Source organism: Microcebus murinus, chromosome 1 (assembly GCF_040939455.1).
Source record: "Microcebus murinus isolate Inina chromosome 1, M.murinus_Inina_mat1.0, whole genome shotgun sequence".
Taxonomy (NCBI): domain Eukaryota; kingdom Metazoa; phylum Chordata; class Mammalia; order Primates; family Cheirogaleidae; genus Microcebus; species Microcebus murinus.
Genome location: NC_134104.1, coordinates 63450297 through 63476900, shown reverse-complemented (window position 1 = coordinate 63476900; position 26604 = coordinate 63450297). Strand labels below are relative to the sequence as shown.

Here is a 26604-nt window from a genome sequence, read left to right as displayed (position 1 = left end):
AAATTGGTAGCGATTATGAAAAATAGTATGGTGGTTCCTCAAAAATGTAAAAATAGAACTACAATATAATTTAGTAATTTCACTTCTGGGTGAAATTACTGAAGGAGACAAAATCAGTAACTCAAAGAGACAATCTGCACTTCCATATTCATTGCAGCACTGTTCACAATAGTCATGACATAGAAACAATGTAAATGCCTTAATGAATGAATGAATAAAGAAATTGGGACACATTCATGCACACACACACAAACACACAGAGGAATATAATTCAGCCATAAAAAGAAGGAAATTCTACCATTTTCAATAATATGGATGAAACTTGAGGGTATTATGCTAAATTAAAAAGTCAGCCAGAGAAAGATATACTGTACAATTTCACTTATATATAGAATCTAAAAGATTCGAACTCTGAGGAATAGAGTAGAATAGGTGTTTCCCATAGACGAGGATGGGGATGATGGGGAAAAGTTGGTTAATTGGCACAAATTTTCAGTTATAAGAGGAATAAGTTCTGGGGATCAAATGTATAGCTTGGTGAATATAGTTAACAATACTCTCTTTTAAAAAATTTTTTTTTATTTGTTCTATTTTTATTTATTTTTTTTCTTTTTCTTTTTTTTGCTTCATTTATTCCTTTGTTTTTCCTCCAGAAGCCTCTAAACATTTGGCAAACATTCCTTTCTTGTATACTTGAAATTTGCTAAAAATGTAATTCTTAAATGTTATTGCCACAAAATGAAAGCAAAACAAAACAAAAATGGTAAGTAGGTGATATGATAGATGCGTTAACTAACTTTATTGTGGTAAACATTTCATAATATATATATCATTATATTGTACACTTTAAACTTAATACAATTTTATTTGCCAATTATATTAATACCACAAAAAACACTGGGAAAAAACTGAACCTTAACTTTTACCTTCAATAGTACACAAATATTAACTCAAAATGGATCACAAAAGAAATTCTTAGTAATCTTGGATTATACAAAAATTTGTTGAACAGGACAAAAAAAACACATATTATAAAATAAAATCTTGATAACCTACATGACATCAAAATTAAATTGTTTCGCTCTATATATCAATAATCAAATAAAAAGACAAACCACAGACTGAAAGAAAATATTTGCAAAATACTACCTTATATACAGAATACACAAAGAACTGCCACTAACAATAATAAGACAATTGAATTTTAACAATGGGTAAAATGTTTGAACAGACATTTCACCAAGAAGATGTAAAAATGTCAAACATTTAGGGCGCGGTGGCTCACGCCTGTAATCCTAGCACTCTGGGAGGCCGAGGTGGGCGGATTGCTCCAGGTCAGGAGTTCGAAACTAGCCTGAGCAAGAGGGAGACCCTGTCTCTACTAAAAATAGGAAGAAATTAATTGGCCAACTACGATATATATAGAAAAAATTAGCTGGGCATGGTGGCGCATGCCTGTAGTCCCAGCTACTCAGGAAGCTGAGGCAGTAGGATTGCTTGAGCCCAGGAGTTTGAGGTTGCTGTGAGCTAGGCTGATGTAATGGCACTCACTGTAGCCTGGGCAACAAAGTGAGACCCTGTCTCAAAAAAAAAAGATGATGAATATCATTAGTCTTCAGGGATATACAAATTAAAACCAAATTTAGATACCACAGAATCCACCAGAGTGAATAAAATTAAAAAGATTGATAATGCCATGTATTGAAAAACTACGTGGAAAAACAGAAACCCTCATACCTTGCAGTGGAAATGCAAAATGATACAGCCTTGTCAGACAACAGTTTGTCTCTTTTTTATAAACATACATTTGCCATATGACCCAATAATTCCACTCTTATTTACCCAAGAAGAGTCAAACAAATGTTATGCAAAGACCTCCACTGAATGTTCATAGCAGATTTACTCATAACAGAAAAAACTGTAAGCAACCCAAATTTCCACGAAGTAATACATGAATAAATACATTTTTATAAATACATATAATAAAATATAGTCAGGCCTCTGTATCTATGGGTTCCACATCTGTGGATCCAACTGAGGATTTAAAACATTCAGAAAAGAAAAAATTTCACAAATTTTCAAAAAGCAAAACTTGAATCTGCTGTGTGCCAAATACTACATTGAATCCATGTGAATGAAGTGATGTGTAGGCATTGTATTTGGTATTATAAGTAATCTAGAGATGATTTAAAGTAGATGGGAGGATGTGTGCAGGTTATTTACAAATACTACACCATTTTACATATAAAACTTGAACATCCAATCCTGAGGGGGTGAGGGGGGACAGTCAGAGAAGTATCCTGAAACCAATACTCCACAGAGACCTAGGGATGACTGTACTACTCAACATTGAAAAGGAACAAGCCATAGATACACACAAAAATATAGATAAATCTCAAAAGCATCATGGTAAATAAAAGAAAACAAATACAAATTAATTTACACTTCTATTTATACAAAATTGTAGAAAATGTAACTATAATGATAGAGAGCAAGTCACTGGTTATGAGGGGCTAATGGGTAGGGGCTGATAATTTAATACAAAAGGGCACAATGAACCTTTATAAGGGGATGGATATTTTTTATATCATGTTTGCTGGTGGTTACATGACTAATATTTGTCACATATATTTTTCAATACTCACATGGCATATTTAAAATTTGCAAATTTTAATTCACATATATTATATTTCAATTAAAATGTTTAAAACATTAATAAAAACTTAGTTAATTAAATTACTATCTAAAAGGCAGTCTGTGAAAAATCATAGAGTCATAGACTCTGGTTCATAAGAGTGTTCTGGAAGGAAAGGGACAGGGAATGACAGGTAGGGGAAAAAAGTCTAAAAATTGGATATTTTGTTTATCCTACCTGAAAGGTATTAGAAAATGATTTCATTAAGAAAGAAAGGTGAGAGGGGAATCAACATGGCGGACGAGAAACACTGCCAGACAGAGTATCTCTGCAGAAAAGACAGATTCTAGCAGAAATTAGAAGAAGCAAGAACACGAGCATACAGTGGACGAGGGTAGGAAGGAGGGGTACCTAAGACCATGGGAGTCTCCACAGGAGGAGGTTGCAGAGGAGAACTGGAAGCTGAGACCACCGAAGCAGCCTGGAGACCACTGGGAAGGATAGGTGACTCAGCCAAGTTTCCCCTCCCCTGCATCTCGGACTGCTGGTGGGCTCCCCAGTGGGTGAAGAGACCTGCAGACACCTGCCCAAAGATGGCCACTGCCAGTGAGCGGTAAGCCAGTAGCAGACGGCACCAGGCTCCCAAATTCCCCGGGGCACCACCGTGTGCACAGACCCGAGCTGCGTGGCAGGCACCATATTGCCTCCTTCTCCCTTCCGCCCACCCTGCCCGCGGCTGCCCAGAGAGACAATATAGCCACCAGCCAGAGGCACCTCCAGGGAACGGGACCTTCCCTTTTGGGGCCCTACAACTAAGGGGAACTCAGACTGTGAGCTCCCTACCCACCTGCCCTCCCAGGTGCTGCTGGCACAGAGATCCCAGGAGAACAGGGCAGACCCTGAGGCTGAGAGACATCAACCCAGCTTGGGCTCCCTGTGGGTGAATTGGGACTGGCACTCCTCTCCCTGGTGGAGATATAATTTGAACACTGGGGCCCAGAGGTCAGACCTGCAGACCAGATCCCATGCTCTGAGGTCTCGCATTGCCCGGGGCACAGAAGGGATATACGTGAACAGCCTACTGAGGTGTAAGTGCCTCCAGGGGCAGATCAGCGTCCTAGAGGGCAACCCTCCTCCCATAGGGAGGCCATGTGACCAGCCCAGGCAGCGTTCCTGCACAGGGAACCTCCCCACCGGCATCACAGTAAGGGGAGGCCTGATTGTGTGTGGTCTGGCCTGCTGTCAGAGGTCCAGAAGTAGCTGCGGAGTTGAGGAGGGTGGAAAGAAGCGAGGCCTGCTCTAGACTGCGGGTCTCAGACAGCCTCACCCCACAGGTAGACTTTCTGACTGAGCGGGGCCATTCCAGCCCCTCCCTGGCAGCTTTTCCCGGAAGCAGAGAACAGAACTTTGACCCCTGCTAACAACACTGGTGGTGCCTGAGGGCAGGCTTACCCAACTCAGCTCCGCCCAGATTCTCTCCTAGACCAGCCCTCACTGAGGGGGAGAAAAGGACACACCTGGAAGTCTCAGGGCCCCACCGACCACCTGAGGCACTAGAGTGCCTCTCTGCAGGAACAAGAGCTGATAACAGGACACAAAAACAACAGCGTAGCCTGTTCCTTCAAGCAAGTGCCACCTACTGAAAGGGAGGAAATCCTGCACACCCTTTTCATGGCACCTGACTCATTATACAGGGAGTGGTCGAATCTCACCCACAGACACCACCTATTGGCTCAGAAACTACACAAGGCGTGTGAATAACCAAACGAAAACCTAAAGGAAAGAAACAACAACTGATCGACATGGGAAAAAATCAGCGAAGGAACTCTGAAAATATGAAGAACCAAATGGAAAACACCTCCCCAAAGAGGAGCACCAGCCCCCTAGAAACAGACACCAACCAATATCAGGCAACCAAAATGACAGAAGAGGAATTTCAAATGTGAAGAAAATTCAACGACCAGCAGAAACAACTCAATAACCAACAAAAAGAAACCACAAAAAGCCTCCAAGATCTGGAACAAAAGTTCAATAAAGAAATAGACACAATGAAGAAAAGTGTAACCGAACTCCTGGAAATGAAGAATCAATTCAGGGAACTACAAAATACAGTGGAAAGTCTCAAGAACAGGGTAGATCAAACAGAAGAAAGAATCTCAGAGATTGAAGATAACACCCTCCAATTAAATAAATCAGTCACAGAGATAGCACAGAGAAACAAAAGAAAAGAGCAAAGCCTACAAGAGATGTGGGATTATGTGAAGAAACCTAATGTGAGGGTCATAGGGGAAGAAGGCAACACTCAAGGGTTGGACAAGCTATTTGTCCAATATTTGAAGATATAATAGAGGAAAATTTCCCAGGCATTGCTAAAAATCTTGAAATACAAGTTCAAGAAGCTCAGAGGACCCCTGGGAGATTCAAAGCAAACAGGAAGATGTCACGACATGCAGTCATCAGACTGACCAAAATATCAACTAAAGAGACCCTTCTAGAGCTGTAAGATGAAATAAGCAAGTAACTTACAAGGGAAAGCCAATTCAAATAACACCAGACTTTTCTACTGAGTCTTTACAAGCAAGGAGAGACTGAGGCCCCATTCTCACTCTTCTGAAACAAAACAATGCCCAGCCTAGAATCTTATTCCCTGCAAAACTAAGCTTCATATATGAAGGAGAAATAAAGACATTCTCAGATAATCAAAGTCTCAGAGAATTCACCAAGACAAGACCAGCCCTACAGGAAGTACTCAAAACAGTGTTATGCACAGACACCATAATAAAAACTCACGAATATAAAAACAACCAAAACCCAAAGATTAAAGGCCAGATATTACAATGGATCAAGAGATAAATCAAAGCAACAACATCTAACCCAACAGAATGAACAGTAATCTACCTTACCTATCAGTTCTCTCAATAAATGTGAATGGCTTAAACTATCCACTCAAGAGACATAGGGTGGCTGAATGGATAAGAAAATACAGGCCAAGTATATGCTGTCTACAGGAAACACATCTAACCTGCAAGGATACATATAGACTAAAAGTAAAAGGGTACAGATCAGTATTCCAGGCAAGTAGAAGCCAAAAGAAGGCTGGCGTGGCAGTTCTAATTTCAGACGATTTAGTTTTTAAACCAACAAAAGTAGTGAAAGACAAAGAGGGTCATTATATAATGGTGCAGGGCACACTTCAACAAGAAGAGATAACAATTTTAAATATATATGCACCCAACTTAGGTGTACCCAGTTTCATAAGGCAAACCTTACTGGATCTAAACAAATGGATTAATAGCAACACCATAATCACCGGAGATTTCAACACCCCACTGATGGCACAAGACAGATCCTCCAAACAGAAAATTAATAAAGAAATAATGGACTTAAACAAAACTCTAGAACAATTGGGTCTGACTGACATTTACAGGACATTCTACCCAAAATCCACTGAATATAAGTTCTTCTCATCAGCTCTTGGAACATTCTCTAAGATTGACCATATCCTAGGACACAAAGAAAATCTCAAGAAATTAAAAAAAATAGAAATCATACCATGTACTTTATCAGATCACAGTGGAATAAAACTAGAAATCAACCCTAACAGAAACTCACATTTCTACACAAAAACGTGGAAATTAAACAACCTCCTACTAAATGATTACTTCGTAAATGAAGAAATCAAGACGGAAATAAAAAAATTCTATGAAGAAAACGACAATGGAGAGACAAGTTATCAACTCCTCTGAGACACAGCTAAAGCAGTTCTGAGAGGAAAGTTTATCTCCATAAATGCCTATAACCAAAAGACAAAAAGATAACAAATAGACAATCTAATGAAACGACTCAAAGAGCTGGAAAAAGAAGAACAGACCAACCCCAAACTCAGCAGAAGAAGTGAAATCAGCAAGATCAAATCAGAACTAAACGAAATTGAAAACAGGGAAGCTATTCAGGAGATTAATAAAACAAAAAGTTGGTTCTTTGAAAAAATAAACAAAATTGACACACCATTGGCTAAGCTAATGAAAAGCAGAAAAATCTCTAATAAGTTCCATCAGGAACAAAAAAGGAGATATCACAACTGATCCCAAAGAGATACAAGATATAATTTATGAATACTACAAAAACCTTTATGCACACAAACTGGAAAATGTGGAGGAAATGGACAAATTTCTAGAAACACACAGCCTCCCTAGGCTCAACCAGGAAGAAATAGATTCCCTGAACAGACCAATCTCAACAGCTGAAATAGAAACAGCAATTAAAAATCTCCCTAAAAAGAAAAGTCCCGGGCCAGATGGTTTCACACCCGAATTTTACCATACTTACAAAGAAGAACTAGTACCTATCTTGCAGAAACTATTCCACAACATCGAGAAGAACGGAAACCTCCCCGACACCTTTTATGAAGTGAATATTACTCTGATACCAAAACCAGGAAAGGATGCAACAAAAAAAGAAAACTACAGACCAATATCCCTAATGAATATAGATGCAAAAATTTTCAACAAAATCTTAGCTAACCGAATCCAGATGCTTATCAAAAAATAATCCATCATGACCAAGTGGGCTTCATCCCAGGGATGGTTCAACATACATAAATCTATAAATGCAATTCACCACATAAACAGAAGCAAAAACAAAGACCACATGATTCTTTCAATAGATGCAGAAAAAGCTTTTGACAAAATTCAACACCCTTTCATGATACGAACACTTAAGAAAATAGGCATAGAAGGGACATACCTAAAAATGATACATGCCATATATGACAGACCCATAGCCAACATCATACTGAATGGGGAAAAATTGAAAGCATTCCCACTTAGAACTGGAACCAGACAAGGCTGCCCACTATCTCCACTTCTATTCAACATAGTGCTGGAAGTCCTGACTACAGCAATCAGACAGGAAAGTGGAATTAAATGTATCCAAATAGGGGCAGAAGAGATCAAACTTTCACGGTTTGCTGATGATATGATATTGTATCTAGAAAACCCCAAAGATTCAACCAAGAAACTCCTGGAGCTGATCAATGAATTTAGTAAAGTCTCAGGATACAAAATCAATACACAGAAATCAGAGGCATTCGTATACACCAACAACAATCTAATTGAGAACCAAATCAAAGACTCAATTCCCTTCACAATAGCAACAAAGAAATTAAAGTACCTAGGAATATACTTAACCAAGGACGTAAAAGGCCTCTACAGGGAGAACTATGAAACACTGAGGAAGGAAATAGCAGAGGATGTAAACAGATGGAAATCCATACCATGCTCTTGGATCGGCAGACTCAACATCATTAAAATGTCTATACTACCCAAACTGATCTACAGATTCAATGCAATACCTATTAAAATCCCATCAGCATTCTTCACAGATATAGAAAAAATAATTTTACGCTTCATATGGAATCAAAGAAGACCCCGAATATCAAGAGCAATTCTAGGCAGCAAAAACAAAAATGGGAGGTATTAATATGCCAGATATCAAAGTATACTACAAAGCTGTAGTAATTAAATCAATCTGGTATTGGCACAAAAATAGGAATATTGACCAGTGGAACAGATTTGAGAATCCTGATATAAAACCATCCTCATATAGCCATCTAATCTTTGACAAAGCAGACAAAAACATACGCTGGGGAAAAGAATCCCTTTTCAATAAATGGTGCTGGGAAAACTGGATAGCCACCTGTAGAAGGCTAAAACAGGACCCACACCTTTCACCTCTCACAAAAATCAACTCATGCTGGATAACAGACTTAAACCTAAAGTATCAAACTATTAGAATTCTAGAGGAAAATGTTGGAAACACTCTCCAGACATTGGCCTAGGCTAAGAGTTTATTAAGAAGTCCTCTTGTGGTTTTGCTTTGCATGTCCCTGATGATTAGAGATGTTCAGCCTTTTTTCATATGTTTATTGGCCATTATTCTGTCTTCTTTTGGAAAGTTTCTGTTCATGTTCTTTGCCCACTTTTTGAAAGGGTTGTTTGATTTTTTTCTTGCTGATTTCCTGAGTTCTATATAGATTCTAGTTATCAGCACTTTATCGGATATGTAGCATGTGAATATTTTCTCCGATTCTGAAGGTTGTCTGTCTGCTCTCTTGACAGTTTCTTTGGTGGCTGTGTTGAAGCTTTTTAATTTGATCAGGTCCCATTTATTTATTTTTTTTGTTGCTGTGATTGCCCTTGGGGTTCTCTTCTACTTTAAGAAATTGATTTTCTTTCTTAAGCTATAACTCAAAATGGAAAAATAGGTTTACATATGGGTTTCTTTAATAGCCTAGGATAAAACGTTACAAGATAAAAAGAAAAATTTGCTTTTAAATAACCTAATGTTTTTACCAGTCACATATACTTACTTAAAAAAAAAAGGTCACATAACATTTGTAATCTTACATGCTTTGGAAAAATTAGACTGACCTAATAATTTTGGCTTGAAAACAGCTTTGTTTTTTCCTTGATTTTACCACAATATAAAAATAATGTTAGCACTATATGTGCTATTTTAAGTTTAATTTAATTATAATTAAACAGAATTAAAATTTAGTTCCTTAGTTTTACTAGCTTCATTTCAAGTACTCAGTATGACTAGTGGTATTATATCAGACAGCACAGAATATATTAATAGAACATTTCTATCACTGGAGAAAGTTTTACTGGACTGTAATGTTGTAAGTTGTATAAGTACTGGGTTTATTTTCTCATAAAAATCCTAATTAAATTTAATTTTCTAAAAGCCTTTTATCAATTTTGCCTAATATACTAATATTATTTTGCTATTATAAAATTATAAAATTTTGTATTAAATTATATATAATATTGATAAAATAGTTTAATTCTTATAATGCTATAAATCATTAGGCCTTGATATATTGGCTTAAATTATAATTTCCAGATATTTAATTAAATTCAATAACTTAGTTTAATATCAAATTGAATCAATTTATTCATAATTTTGGATACTTGGACAATTTATAAGAAAGAAAATCATTTAGATCATAAAAGATTTTTATTTCTTAAATAGATGATACAGAAACTCTTGAATTTGGACATTTCTAACTATGTTAAACCCTTCTCATTTGCATGAAAGTCAAGATTATGTCTCAGCGGAGGTAACTCAAACTGAGAAATTGATAATTCTTGTGCTTAGCTTAACATTTCTCTCAACCCATAGCTAAATCTTATCTATTGTTTATCTCCTTAAAGTGGGTAACCAAATAATATCTAACATTTGTCAGCTATCCACATAAATGCCAATAAAAATATTTTAATGTTTGTTTTCCACCTATTATTAATAATATGGTTCTAATCTATATTTAGCTAAACTGCTTCCCTCGCTGATGAATGTGAATCGTGTAACTATATAATAGCTATTAAAAATTTTAACTTGTCTCATCCCTACTTAACTGATGTCCAACCCTAATACAATCCTAATACATTACTTGATTGTGGCTCATGTATTAAAAAATAATCATATATAACATATAGTTATATATAATATAAAATATTTAAAATATATAATATAAAATACTAAAAATATAATAAACTACTCTATTTACTTGTACTTATTACACTTAGATAGGTACTTTATATGCCTTCAGGGTTGTTCATGATATTGACATACTATGAAAATAAAATTCTAACTTATTTGGATACCTCAAATTTTAAAATAGAAAATAAAGTATGACTGTTGGAAGCAATCTAATACTTAAAATAAAAACCCTTTAATCATTAAGAATAAAGCCCATACTAAATCAAATTCTCTACTTGATTTATGAATAAGTATTCCTACCTGCATTTGCACCACTGATAGACAAATATCAAGAGGGTTCACTGCTATTAGAAATACAGGAATGCCAAAGAGGTTCTTGAGGCTAAAAATAAATACTACCAGATGAATACTGTGTAGAATTTGGGGGTAAATAAGGAACATTTACCAAAATAAATCATATTCTTGGATGAATTGTAACACAATAAGTTTTAAAGAAATGAGAAATTACAAAATAGGTTACCTCTCAACAACATAAATAAATTGGCAATCAATAATAATTAGATATATAAAAAAGTCCCAAATATTTAGAAATTATTCAGAATTATATTAAATTTAATTATATTAAAATTATATTAAATTTAAATTATTATATTTTGAAATAAACAGCACAGTTCTAAATAACCCAGAGGTAAAAAATATTTTAAAAATTTAAAACTAAATAATATTGAAAGTAAATATGTAAAATTTATGGTAGACAGTTCTAGCAGTATTTGCAGGAAAATATGTTACTTCAAATGGTTACATTAGAAAGAAAGATTTAAAAGTAATTATCTAAGCTTCTATTTTAAGAAATTAGAGAAAAGATGCAATTAAATCTAAAGTAAGTAGAAGCAAATAAAAATAGGAGCTTTAGTCAATAAAATAATGAAAGCATTAAGAATATTCACAGAATATTGGTTCTTTGAAAATATTAATCAAATTGATAAACCTTAGCAAGATTGATCAAGAAAAAAGAGAAGACATAAATTACCAGTATCAGCGATGAGATTAGAAACTTTAAAAAGAGATGTTGAGCACTTTTTTATCTGTTTGCTGGTTATTATTCTGTCTTCTTTTGAGAAGTTTCTGTTCATTTCTTTTGCCCATTTATTGATAGGGTTGTTTGATTTTTTTTGTTGATTTTCTTTAGTTCCATATAGATTCTTGTTATTAGCCCTTTATTGGATATGTAGAAAGCAAATATTTTCTGCCATTCTGTAGGTTGTCTATTTGCTCTAAGGACAGTTACCTTGCCTGTGCAATAGCTTTTTAATTTGATCAGTTACCATTTGTTTATTTTTGTTGCTGTTGTGATTGCTTAGAGGGGGTCTTCTTCATAAATTCTTTACCTAGATAGTGTATAAAAGAGTCTTCCCCACCGTTTTCTTCCAGAATTCTTAAGGTTTCATGCCTTAGGTTTAAATATGTTATCCATCTTGAGTTGATTTTTGTGAGAAGTGAGAGGTGGGGATCCAGTTTTAATCTTCTGCATGTGGATATCCAGTTTTCCCAGCACCACTTATTGAATAGAGATTCCCCCCAAGCCCCACAAAAATGCTCAACATCTCTAATCATTAGAGAAATGCAAATCAAAATTACAATGAGATATCACCTAACTCCGGTGAGAATGGCCTTTATCAGAAAGTTCCAAAATAACAAATACTGGTGTGGATGTGGAGAGATTGGAACACTCCTACACCGCTGGTGGGACTGCAAATTAGTACAACTCCTGTGGAAAGTAATTTGGAGATACCTCAAAGAGCTAAAAATAGAAATACCATTTGATCTAGCAATCCCACTACTAGGCATCTATCCAAAGGAGAAAAAAAAGACATTCTATAATAAAGATATCTGCACTCGAATGTTTACAGCAGCACAATTTACAATTGCAAAAATGTGTAAACAACCTAAATGCTCATCAATACACGAGTAGATTAATAAAATGTAGTATATGTCTACCATGGAATACTACTCAACTACAAAAAAACAATGACGATCTAGCACACCTTTTATATTATCCTGGATAATCCTCAATAGCCCATCCTTTGAAGTGAGTATCACAAGGTTGAAAAAACATGTACCACATGTACTTGCCATCAAACTGGTACTAACTGATCAACACTAAGATGCTTACATGGTAGTAACACTCACTGAGTGCTAGGTAGGGAGGGGTTGGGGAGGTTAGTGATGAGGGGGGGTAAACCCACAGCTAATGGAAATGGGGCACACTTTATGGGGGAAGGACATGCTTGTAGCTCTGACTTGAGTAAGGCAAATGCATTTCATGTAACCAAAATGTTTATATCCACATAATACCCTGAATTAAAAATAAAGAAAGAAATAAAGAAACCTTAAAAAGAAATAAGGAAATGTTATATAAATTTCATGTTCACAGAACTTCCAGAATAACTACAAGGTGGTTGGGAAATCCTCTCCCCAAAAAGCAATGAAAAAGTGAAAAAATTGACATAAACATTGCTCGAAGCATACATCATACTGAGAAGCATCTATTGAAGAAAAACTACTGAAACTCAGTAAGAACAGAAATTTATCCAGGGTCTGCATCCATTCCCTTTTCCCCAGCATAATGATAGGGTAGTTCTACCACAGAAAACCAGGCCCAGAGGTCTTTACTGTTGAATTATATAAAACACTTACAGAAAAATACCAAGCCTTTTTCACAAAATTTTCCAGAAAATGAAGATTGAACTCATCTTATGAGGTCAATGTTACCGTAATATCAAAGTTAGACAAAGATATCACAAGAAAAGAAAACTATAGGTTTGCTCCACTCCTAGGTACTTCCCCAAGAGAATACATACATCTACACAAAGACCTGTTTATAAAAACATTAATAATAATATCCAAAATATGGAAACAATCCAAATATTCATCAACTTGTGAATGGAAGAACAAAATGTGGCATATCTGTAACACTATTTAGCAGTAAAAATGAATGAAGTACTGATACATGACACAACATAGGTGAACCTCAAAAACATTCTGCTAAGTGAAATAAGCCAGACTAACAATCACATATTATATGATTCCACATATGTGACATGTCTAGAAAAGGCAAATCTAGAGAAATGGAAAATAAATTAGTGGTTGTCTGGGGTAGTGGTGGGAATGAGACTGACATAAGGATCATTGTGGGTGGGTGATAAAAATGTTCTCAAATTAGATTGTGGTTCTAGTTGCACAACTCTGCAAATTTACAAAAAAATAATTGAATTGTAAATTTAAATGGGTAAATTTTATATTATATAAATTATCAAAATAAAAGATCTTAGAAAAACATTTTAACTCATCAATTTTTAGTTTATTACTTTCTTGATATCTCAGCTAAATGACAAATTTCTTGAAAGACACAAATTGCCAAAACTCACATAAAGAGAAACAGAAAATCTGACTAGCCTTATATCTATTTTGAAAATTGTATTTATCACTTAAAACCTACTCACAAAGAAAATTCTGGGCCCGGATGGCTCTACTGGTAAATTCTCTAGGAAAAATAATACCAACTTTATGTATTTTTTTTTTTTCTGAAAACAGAGGTGGTGAGAACACTTTTCAACTCATGTTATTATCATGTCATTATCTTTATATCACACCTGACAAAGACATCATAGGAAAAGAAAATTAAAGATTAATAATCTTTTCAAAAGCAAATAGACTTTTTACTTAAGATTGCTTTGGCTATCCGAGGTTTTTTCTGGTTCCATACAAAGATTGTTTTTCTAGATCTTTAAAGAATGATGATGGTACTTTGATGGGGATTCAGTCTTCCGGTCTTCAAGCAGTAGTATAAAGCAATATTAATTAAATCAGCCTGGTATTGGTACAAGAACAGAAGCATTGATCTGTGGAATAGGACTGAGATTCCAGAGATGAAACCATCTGCATATTGTAACCTAATCTTTGATAAAGCAGACAAAAATATACATTGGGGAAAAGAATCTCTTTTCAATAAATTGTGCTGGGAAAACTGGATAGCTACATGCAGAAGAATGATTCATTCACAAAAATCCACTCAAGATGGATAACAGACTTAAACCTAAGATGTGAAATCTTAAGAATCCTAGAAGATGTTGGGAAAACCCTTTCAGACATCGACCTAGGCAAAGAATTCTTGAAGAAGATCCCCAAAGCAATCACTGTAGAAATAAAAATAAACAAATGGGATCTGATCAAATTAAAAAGCTTCTGCACAGCCAAGGAAATTATCATTAGAGCAAATAGACAACCAACAGAATGGGAGAAAATATTTGCTCTTTACACTTCTGATAAATGTCTGATAACAAGAATCTATCTAGAACTCAAAAGAATTAACAAGAAAAAAATCAAACAACCCCATCAAGAAATGGGCAATGGAAGTGAACAGAAACTTTTCCAAAGAAAACAGAATAATGGCCAGCAAACATATAAAAAAGTGCTCAACATCTCTAATCATTAGAGAAATGCAAATCAAAACCACAATGAGATATCTACCTAACCCCAGTGAGAATGGCTTTTTATCAAAAATTCCAAAAAGAGTAGATGCTGGTATGGATGCAGAGAGAAAGGAACACTTATACACTGTTGGTGGGACTACAAACTAGTGCAACCTCTATGGAAAATAGAATGGAAATTCCTCAAAGAACTAAAAGTAGAACTACCATTTGATCCAACTATCTCACTACTGGGTATTTACCCAAAGGAAAAAAAGTCATTTTATCAAAAAGACACTTGCACTTGAATGTTTATTGCAGCACAATTCACAACTGCAAAGATGTGGAATCAACCCAAGTGCCCACTAATTCCTGCGTAGATTAATAAAATGTGGTATATGTATACCATGGAGTACTACTCAACCATAAAAAATGGTGAACTACTTCCAGTATTATCCTGGATGGAGCTGCAGTCCATTCTTTGAAGTGAGGTATCACAAGAATGGAAAAACAAACACCACATGTACTCATCATGAAATTGGTACTGATTGATGGACACTGATGGGCACATATGGAAGTAACATTCATTGGGGGTTGGGCAAGTGAGATGGGGGAGGGGGATGGGTAAAAAAATTTACACCTAATGGGTGCGGTGTACTCTGTCTGGGGGATGGGCACACTTGTATTATAGCTTTGACTTGAGTGGTGCAAAGGCAATTTATGTAACCAAAGCATTTGTATCTCTATAATATTCTTAAATTAAAAAAAATTTTTTTCTTCTTATTTTAGTTACTAAGTAGTTTTTTTAAAATCATGAATGGATGATGAATTTTATTAGATGCCTTTGTTTTCTGCATTCTTGACAATCATATTGCTTTTCTACTTTATTCTGTTAATGTGATGAATTATACTGATTCATTTAAAATGTTAAACAAACCTTGCATTCCTAGTTTAAACCAAACTTGGTTATCTTTTTTAATTGTCAGTTATTTATATATTGATTGGGATTTTTCATATGTGTTCATAAATAATATGAACTTATAATTTTTCCTTTTTGTAATGGCCTTTTTCAGTTTTTGCATCGTTATCTTGGCCTCATAAAATGAGATGAGCATGATTTCATCTTTCCTAATTCTCAGGAAAATTTTATATAATACTTTCATGATTTATTTCTTTAAAACTTGGTGGAATTTACTATAGTAGCCTCATGAACTGGGATTTTTTTGGCAGCTGAAGCTCTCTATGAGACAGCTTTCTGATACAAGTGTAGGTTCTTCAAAGGCTCTATAGTGACCATCATCTCCCACAGCTCCCTTACATGGAAAATGTGTTTTCCAGCTGACCTATTCTAACAATTGAATCATGTAATATATCTTCATAGCTTCTTAATTCTGATGTCCCCTAGCCTTTCAGGTCAATCTCTTTAGAAGGGAACCCCTGTAAATGGCTTGAGCTCAGCCATCTTCCATGGTAATTACTTGGGCTAGAGATTAATCATACATTCTTACATATCAAATAATAGGACTGTTTCATAGTCCCTTCACCCTCTTCCTTATTCTATCAGCTATTACTTCCCCCTTTCCTACCAAAGTATATTCTAGTCAAGAAGCAAGACATTCAACATCTATATTTCCATATATTTTTCTATATTTCCATATATTTTTGCAGAAAACTCCAATAACACAAAACTAAGACTTTTTTTCATGTACTTCTCTTTACTGATGGCTTCAAGGAGTTCTCTTAGGACTCACTAGACTTAGCTTAGGAAGTACAGAATATAGACAAATACACAAGGAAATGTATTTTTTGATAAAAGTTGATTCTAAGTTAGTAGAGATGAAGTATTAAGGAAATGGTATTGGCACATTTTTAGTCATCAGGAAAAAATATAGTTTAATCCTTATTTCATACTTTATACTTAAATAAGTTTCAGATAGATTAAAACTTTCAATCTGTAAAATAAATAATCAGTATATTAGATAAAACATAATTTTTTATTATCTTAATGTTAGGAATACCTTTCTAAGGATGACACAAAATCCAGAGCCATAAAAGAAGAGAATAAAAAATAGAATTATTTTAAAAGCTATGCATGTGAAAGAAGAAATCATCCTAAACAAAGTCATAAAGCAAACAAAAGCAGGAGAAATATTCACAAATTACATCATAGAGATAACTAACTTCCCTAACATATAAACAATTTTCACAAATCTCTAAGATAAAGGCCAACTCTGCAGACAAATGGACAAAGAATAGAAACAGAAAATGTCACAATACAGGAAAAGGTGTTCAATTTCACTTAAGATACAAGAAAAGTCTACTAATATTATAATAAGTACTACTTTTCACTTAAATCAATGGTGATCAAAAGTCTGGTTATATGTTGTTGTTATAAAGGTTGTGGGAAACCAGGCATTCTCAACATTGCTGGTGGGAGTATAGTTTGACACAACCTCTATGGAAGGTTACAACCTAGGAATCAGGATTAAATGGAATTAAATTAGACTTTAAAGAGAATAAAATCCAACTTTCAAAGATCTTATATTTGATTGAGTTATGTTGTTCATAAGTTATATTTTATTGAGTTATGTTATAGTCTGTATATAGTCTCTTAACCTAGACTAGCGAAAATACTTTCTGGAGGAAGATAACATCATCTAGAACCTCAAATTATAATGTTCATTTCTCAATTTTTAAAAATAACCCCAAACTAGAATATGTATACACAATATATCGTGATGCTCAAACCAAGAAAAGTAATAGTTTGGATACCAAATATGGAAGTATCATAAACACATGTAAAGACTACATTCAACATGCCCAAGGAAATAAAGACAAAAATGATAATTTAGAAAGAGAACAGGAAGCTTTAAAATCATCAAGTAGAAGGTCTAGAACTGAAAAATAACTGACATTAAACTCCATGTGTATATCTATCATTAGATTAGACACAGCTGAAGAGGGAATTAATGAACTCTAAAAAACAAGTCAAAGGAAAGTATCCAAAATAACATATAAGGAGAAAAGAACAGAAAATATAAAAGCACACAAACAAAAAGGTATAAGTGCAGTTACATCCTAATAATTTCTTAATAACATCAAAAGTGAGAACACTATCACAAGTTTGACATCAAAAAAGAACAGATAACCACAGTTTAAATTTTTATTTTTCTTATGTTCAATCTAATAAAAATCCAGCTAAGGGCTTCTTTCCATTTTCAGGACTTCACCTAAGTATTCTAAAAGAAACGTCTAAAAACATCAAACAGATAAGTTAAATAATACAATTCAGAAGGAAAGTTTAATTACTTACATTCCATATGCTGAGCTTACAGCAAGACTAGTAATTTGTTGGGGAGGTTCACCATCTACCCACACCAGCTGAATAACAAGTTCTGCTTGATATCCTGGAGGCATCCGCACTGGTCGTGTCTTAACACTAGAAGAAAGAGAAAAAACAATTCTATTACATACAGCTTAACTAAGCATGTTCAAACTTGAGAATTTATATAGATTTATCCTATAGAAATATACACCACCAGGTATTGGGAGGGGCAGCTCTCAGGTGGACAGTATCTTCTAGCTTCCTCAAAATATACTGAACCACTTACGATTGCTTAGTTATTTCTTTAAGTACCTTTTCAGTTATTAAAATCCACATTAACTGGCCTTCATCACTTCTTTTATTTTTTTGGAGAATAGTATTTTAAATTATTTTTATTATGTAATTATTTTTATTATGTAATATTCATTATATATATGGAAGTTATAAAGCATAATAAAGAGAATGACCATTAACCTACTACTCAGCATAAGGTTTAACATATCCAACACCTGAATGTCTGATATTTTCCTCTAAACCTGCCCCACCTGTAGCCTTCTCTCTTCTAATTGATAGCAACTTTTAGCTTTCCAGTTATTCAGTTAAAAAACCTTAAAGTAATTCTTCCTCTCTCATACTTCTCTCACATTTCCTAACCATCCAGTTATCAAATACCATCAATGCTACGTTTAAAATATATACAGAATCTGACTACTGTTTACTCCTCTACTACTATCACTCTATTAACAGCTGCCAAATAAAAATACAGGACTCCCATTTAAATTTCTAATAAACAGTAAATACATTTTTTAGTATAAATGTATAATGAAATATTTGGCATATACTGCTACTAAAAAAGTGTTCATTGTTTATCTAAAAATCAAATTTAAGTGGGTATCCTGTTCCTTATTTGCTAAATCTGGCAGCCCTTAACTTCATCTTTAATTAGTTTACTCTAGTAGCTTCCTAACTGGTCTCCCAGCTTCTATTCTTTCTTTCTATCCCCAAATCCATTTTCAACAACCACTAAATTAGTCTATTTAAAATTTAAGGCCGGCCAGAGCAATACATGTAACCTTAACATTTGTACCCCCACGATATGCTGAAATAAAAAAAAAAGTTGTAATCAGAAAACTGAATTTGTTATAATTTTAGAATAGAATTTTATATATTTTTTACCAGATCTTGTATAAAAATCACAGTATGTCCTCCAAATTTAGTGAACATAATTATTGGTTGATGTACACTAAGAAAAGAATAAAACTGTATGGAAGTATGTGTAAACTAAAAAAAGATAAATACATTTAAGGCCAGGAGCGGTGGCTTATGCCTGTAATCCTAGCACTCTGGGAGGCTGAGGCGGGTGGATTACTTAAGGTCAGGAGTTTGAAATCAGCCTGAGCAAGAGTGAGACCCCACCTCTACTAAAAATAGAAAGAAATTAGCCGGACAACTAAAAATATATAGAAAAAATTAGCTGGGCATGGTGGCGCATGCCTGTAGTCCCAGCTACTTGGGAAGCTGAGGCAGGAGGATCGCTTGAGCCCAGGAGTTTGAGGTTGCTGTGAGCTAGGCTGATGCTACGGCAATCTAGCCCAGGCAACAGAGTAAGACTCTGTCTCAAAAAAAATAAAATTTAAGTCTGATCATGTCACTTCTCTATCTTATGATATATTCCCTATTTCTCATTTGGAATAAAAAGGCAAGGTCCTTACAATGGGCCACAATTGATATTATCTATCTGACTTCATCTCCTATCACCTCCCCACCCACTCTAGATACACTGACTTTGTTACTGCCCCTCAAACATGCCAAGAACTTTAAGTTCTTTGCTATAACTGTTCTTTTTGCCTGGAACACTCTTCCACCAGATATTCTTTGGCTAACTCTCTCACCTACTTCAAGTTTTTATTTTAATCTCACCCTCTTAATGAGGCCCATGATGACCACCATTTTGGTCAGTAGGAACACAAAGGCAAAAAAAAAAATAATTCATATACTTGCACAAGTGTGTGTATGCTGATAAGAATCATAATATTGCTAAAATTAAGATTTGGCTAGTTGAAATGTTTATTTATTAACTAATGCATATCGGAGACTAAATTCAGCAAAGGAAAGTGACTTCGGGATGGATGCCTACATACAATTTAGCAAAGTACAAATAGTATACAACTTAAGAATCTTTCATAATGTAATGTAAATTACAAAATAATATACTTAAATCAGGTTTTCCATTTGGTCCTTAGGCCATAACCACATAATATAGGATTATACTGAGCTTTTCCTTTGGTTGTTTTAGTTATCCTTAAGAGTGCCTTCATTACTTTTCAAGTCAACATTAAATGTGTCTATATATATTATATTTCATAATTTTTACTGCTTATTTTATCTCTAGTACCAGATCATTGTTGGTTTCAGTGTTTTTTCTCTTTCATCACTATCTTTGAAACCCCTATCTTAATTTTTTAAAAATTTTATAGAAAAATAAATGTATGTCATTAGAAGCTTCACACTGTAATGAGGCTTCTTAATAAATCAATCTACAAAATGCTTTCTTAAACCTTGTTGAAATTTTTGTTCTTTTTCTGGTTTTTATTTTAATAGAATTCAATAAAGTAAAGCAAAGATAATAAAAGTAAGATTAAATATGTAAAATTATAATATTATGAAAGTTTTCCATTAGCTAAAATTTTATGATGATGTTTCCTCTTTGTAGATTTTCCTCACAGTAATACCTTTTTCCCCTTGTATTTCACAGGAAAAGTTTTGGCAGGAAAACCAATGAGTACAAAACTATGCTATGGCAACTACTAATTGTATGAATTTTGTTCCTGAAATCTTATCTCTAAATTTTCCATAAGAGTGTTCAAAGAAATGAGAAAACTAGCTGTCTAAGTTTCCTCAAGTAGCAGATGCAGATATTTTCATATGTGGCTCTGAGAAATACCCTGCTTAAGCTAATTCTCCAACCAGCTAACACTAGGTTTGATGGTATACAAGCAGTAAGTAGTAATTTATAACCTATTATTAAAAAGCATAAAGACAATTTAAAGTGAATATCACTATGGACTTTTATTAACTTTAGGTTTCATTTAATATAATGCTAAACTTTGTTTAGATAAATCAAGACTACATATTTTATTAACAAATAGCAGTAGTTATAAGAAAGAAAGAAATATTATTCAATACACTACCAACCATGAGAGAAATTCTTTTTGCTAACATAAGGCTCTTGCAGTGGACAGTAAACTTGGTTTTCTTTTTGATTCCAAGAAGATCACAGAAATTCCATAAACATACTTTTTCAATTTCAAACAAATGGCCAAGTTTTCACCCTGTCAAACTTCCAATTCTATCAAAGCCATGTTTTCTTTAGGGTTCTTCTGGGAAGGAAATATATGAGCAAATAAACAAAGGATGAAAATATTGTGCCCTCTTCATGGATGTTCAGAGAAAAGACCCCCTCCTCAATTACAGATCACTTGACAACTTAATAAGCAAGAAGCTTGATTTTGTCATGGTTTCAAATACTTATATGATTAATATATAAAACTGTTTTAAAATTTGGTAGCAACTCTTACTTGAGACATGGGATACTGTCCTTTGTTACTCCTTCACTACCCACAGTGTTAGTGCTTCCGGAGAGACTACTTGAAGAAGGAAGCTGGGATGAGAGATCTGGAAACGGAGGACTTGTTTCTGGTTCAGGGGTAATAATATCTTCAACATCATACTGAAGTCGTACCTCTAATGACTTAAAAAAAAAAATCAAGTTTTAATTTAATCTAAGTCATAATAATAAATAATCACATTAAAATTCTAATAACTTTTTAGAAATTATTCACAATTTTTTCAGATTAATAAATTCAATTTCAATTTATACTAAAGTAGAGAAGTACCCCAAATTGAATTAAGTCCGTAATTATATGAATATTCAATAGCAGTCAACAAAAATATAAAATTTTAAAAATTCTTTGGAATTATAAGAAGAATTCTACCACTGGGAATAAAGTTTTTATATAATAAATATTTTAAGGTAATTTAAAAATTATATGATATAAGATAAAGAAGAAACTGGTTATGGTTATTCTAATGAAAGAAATTAAATTGGATGTATGTGGTTATGTGTCTATGTGGGGAGTGTGTGTATAGAATGTGTTTGTGTGTATGAAAAAAATCATTATTTGTATAATGCTTTTTAGTTTAAAATTTTTTCATTGCATTTTGCCTTTGCATTAATCTAGTAGAAATTTTCCAAAAAAAAAAATTACACAATTTTGGTGGGTTAATTACCTTAGCCCTTATTTAATTTCATCAGCTTGATTAAAATTACTTAATAAAAACATATGATAATTTATATAGGAATAAAAAGTTGTTCCCCAAAGCCCTAAACTAAAAATGTTTTAAAACTAAGTACTTCATGACTATATTAAATACATTAAGTAAAACTGATTTTATAAAAAATGTTTTCTTTATAATGTAAAAATGAGCATTTTTGAGATTGAAAACAATCGCTTACAAAAATGTCATTATGGGGTGATGAATATAGCAATATTACCAAATTATTGTCATAATTGCTTTAAAACTACAAAAAAACCCTAAACTCTAACAGTGACAATAAAATGATCAATTATTGAGTGTTTACTATAGAGTTAGATATTCATTATAATAATGTTTTTAATCATCACAAGAATGCTATGAAATTGGTATTAATATTTCCAGTTTATTTTTATTTTCCAGTTTTCAATTTTGTTTTACACAGGAAATTATATGTGATGAAATTGTATCTTAGCCAGACTTGCTCAAAGTCACACAGGTATTCAATGGGAAAGCTAGAATTAAAATCTAGGTTTACCTGACTTCAAACCCCAGGCTTTTAACTAATACATTACAAAAGAGTGATATTAATCTTAGCTGTTGAGGTAAAAACACTTATACATAGGCCTGTAATAAATAATCTTATATTCTGGACATGGTAGGGAAGGAAAATTTTCTATAAGTACCTTAATAGATTTAATTTATCCCATAAGTGAACCATTATTTTGAATAATCAGAGTATTTCATTGATTTAAAAATTAAGTTTAGTTGCCCCATGATTATTTCTATCCTATAAAAAAAGTTGCTATATAGAAAATCATCAAAAATAACTTTATTATAAAGAAATAATCTTTATGGTAAGTAGTTGACAAGAAAACAAAAATCAGGTAAACTTTAAAAATTAATAAAAGTATACAACAAAACCTGCATTAATTTGACTTATATACATAAATCAATAAATGTCTATATAAAACCTATACATTTTATAGGTATATATATGGGAATATAAAGATATATATTCCCCAATATTTACATATTTCAAACATCATATACACTATAAATATGTACAATTTTTGTCAATAAAAGTAAATAAATTTAAAAAATAATTCTAAAGTTCTAGTATTGGCAATTAGCAGACAAAATAAATTGACTCATTTTGGCCAGGAAGATGTAACTTGTATAACATCAAAAAGAAAAATGAGAAAAATATGACATGTTTAATTTGTAGCAAGATTAACTTAAAATAATATCTAAGTTCATTATGACATTGGGGGAAAAAACCCAAGTCTTGACAAAGAACTGTTTTTGTCATTTTAAGCCAAATCATTTTTTAATATATTAAGTAACAATAGTAATTAAAAATCCTATGAATTGTATTATTGGCCACATACTGCACACTTAATAGCTTAAAATCATACTAAGTAGTACCCTAAATCTATGTTAATTGTTTTCTTTTAATAACTTTAATTGTGATAGTTAAATTTTAAATAACTTACAACTATTTCTGTTGTAACTTCATGTCTGCTGAATTTATAAATTATGACATATGCAGAGACTCCTGATACACAGAATATTCTGCTTTCTGGACACCAATAAATCATCTGAATGGCAAATGGATCTTCATCTACAATCTCACATGTTTGTTTTCCTTCTCCAATCTTCTGTTTTTCAAACACTTTTGAAGTTTTTAGCTTATACAGCATCTGCAGAGTTACTATAAGATATTGAGACAAAGTTATCATCTAATATAAACTTAATTCTTAGATGTCATTAAAGCTTTTTCAATATATTTGTTAAACCACAAAAGCAAAACCAAGTTAAGAAAATTAATTATATTTTAATTAGTAAGCATTCAATGTTATGCTCTCATTTCAGTACAGTAGCCAGCGGGAGACTATAGAGAAAAATATATATACTATAAACCATGGAATATATAGGTGTTTCTCATGTGATCCTCAGAAAAGTCCCACAAAGTGAGTATTTTTATCATTACTTACTGATGAAAGCATTAGGGCTTAGAAAGTTAGGAAATACTGAAAATAATTTTTTCCTAGGAGAGACTTCTCAATCTTTTTTCAAAATTTCACCCTTTGATTGTTAGATGAGATAGTTATGCTATCCCCAAAGGGTTTATCTCTCTCAACGAATTTTTAGACACTTCTTCAGATGGGAAACATTCTAATTTACCAGTTAGTAATACTGGGAGTTCAATAATCTATAATCATTTTAGAAGGGATATTTTCTGAGTGCTTATGTGTCAAGAAAGGGTCAAATGATCTCATAAATTTTGGGTTTATGAACTGTTTTCAAGAATATTTACTTAAAGCAATACTCTTCCATTTGAGATCATGATGATAATAATTCCTCTATAGAAAAGCTTTGATTCTACAAAAGATCCTTGAGAAAAGTTTCAACAATCAGGAGTCCCACCAAAAGTGCATAATCTGAATCTAATCATGAGAAACAGTAATCAAACCCAGACTGAAGGCCGGGCGCGGTGGCTCACGCCTGTAATCCTAGCACTTTGGGAGGCCGAGGCGGGCGGATTGCTCAAGGTCAGGAGTTCGAAACCAGCCTGAGCGAGACCCCATCTCTACCAAAAATAGAAACAAATTAATTGACCAACTAAAAATATATATAGAAAAAATTAGCCGGGCATGGTGGCGCATGCCTGTAGTCCCAGCTACTCGGGAGGCTGAGGCAGTAGGATCGCTGAGCCCCGGAGATTGAGGTTGCTGTGAGCCAGGCTGACGCCACGGCACTCACTCTAGCCTGGGCAACAAAGTGAGACTCTGTCTCAAAAAAAAAAAAAAAAACAAAAAAAAAAACCCAGACTGAAGGAAATTCTAACAAAATAACTTCCCTGAACTCTTTAAAAATATCAATGTCATGAAATAAAGACTCAGGAACTATTCCAGATTTGTTTTTTAAATTCAAAAGATATGATGACTAAATGCAACAAATAATTCTAGATTTTCTTTTGTTATAAAGGATGTTATTGGGAAAATTGGAGAAAGCTGAATAAGATCTGGGGATTAGATAATAGTGTTGTAGGACTGTTAATCTCCTGGTTTTGATAACTATACTTTGATTATGTAAGAGAATGCCCTTGTTTGTAGGAAATGCACATTGAAATATGAAGGGGTATGTAGTGCTAGAGGAGCATGGTCTACAACTTTACTTTCAAATGGCTACAGAAAAGCTATACATATATATGTACATATATATATGCACGTGTGTGAGCGAATACATGGAAAGAAGAAAGAAAGAGTAAGAGGGAGAGGAGGGGGACGAAGAGAGGTGGAGGAGGGGAACAAAAGTAGATACATTGACATTTGGGGAATTTGGAAGAAAGGTATACAACATTTTATAGTTTCAGTCCTGTTTTTGCAATTATTTTATAAGCCTGAAGTTATATGAAACTAAAATAGTTTTTAAAATAGGTAAGGCTTGTACTGGGTGCTATAGAATGGCTTCTAAGGTCAGATGGGATATCTCTCTCATGATTATTATTGTTACATAACCATGGTGAAATGGTATTACAGACATAATTATGGCCCCAAATTAGCTGACTTTGAGTTAAGCAACAAAGATTATTCTTAATGAGCCTGACGTAATCAGGTGAATCTTTTAAAAGAGAGACTAGGGCCCTCTCTGAAGGTAAAGAGACACTCGCTCTTGCTGGTTTTGAAGCAGAAAGCTACCATGAGTTCTAAATGTGCAAGAAAATGAAGCCTGCCAAAAACCACATGAGGTTGGAAGATAACCTTGAGCCTCAGATGAAACTGTAGCCTCAGCCAACACCCTGACTACAATTTTGTGAGACCTTGAGCAAAGGACCTAGCTAAAGTGTAATCAGATTCCTGATAAATAGAAATGCTGAGATAGTTAATGTGTGCTGTTTCAGGCTGTTAGATTTTGTCAATGTATTACTTAGCAATAGAAAACTAAAATACATAATAATATAAACTCGATTATTCAAATTCACCTCACTTCCTGTGTTAGTGTTTCATAAAATTAGCAAAGTGATATTTTTTCAGTGACATCCATTAAGTTGAAGATATGCCCTTATAATTGATTACAGTATAAATATCAAACATGCTGTAATTCATTGCAATATTCTGAATGTTATAAAATATTTTCTTTAAAATGAATTTCTTAAAATATTATGCATGCTTAAGGGTGGCATGTACCCTAATAATTAATGCAAAAGTGTCCTGTCATATTTTAAAAGCCAAGGAATGACTTTGAGGTGGTGGGGAAGGAGAAATGACACCACTATGCAATTGATTTTGTCCAGGAAAAAACTCTGATTTGCATGAAAAAATTCAACTCTTCTGAAAATTCTGTTGCCCTTT

At 33.6% G+C, this 26604-nt stretch overlaps 1 protein-coding gene across 7 annotated transcripts in view; it reads right to left on the bottom strand.

Annotated features, from left to right (window-relative positions):
• STXBP5L (syntaxin binding protein 5L) overlaps positions 1–26604 on the bottom strand; it is a 346530-nt gene that overhangs the window by 100840 nt on the left and 219086 nt on the right. For all 7 annotated transcript variants that reach the window (XM_076001837.1, XM_076001841.1, XM_020287216.2 and 4 more), the window contains exons 16-18: positions 23743–23960; positions 21511–21683; positions 17921–18046 (exon numbers count right to left, since the gene is read on the bottom strand). In XM_076001837.1, coding sequence (XP_075857952.1) covers positions 17921–18046; positions 21511–21683; positions 23743–23960 — 517 coding nt within the window. The remainder of the gene's footprint in view (positions 1–17920; positions 18047–21510; positions 21684–23742; positions 23961–26604) is intronic.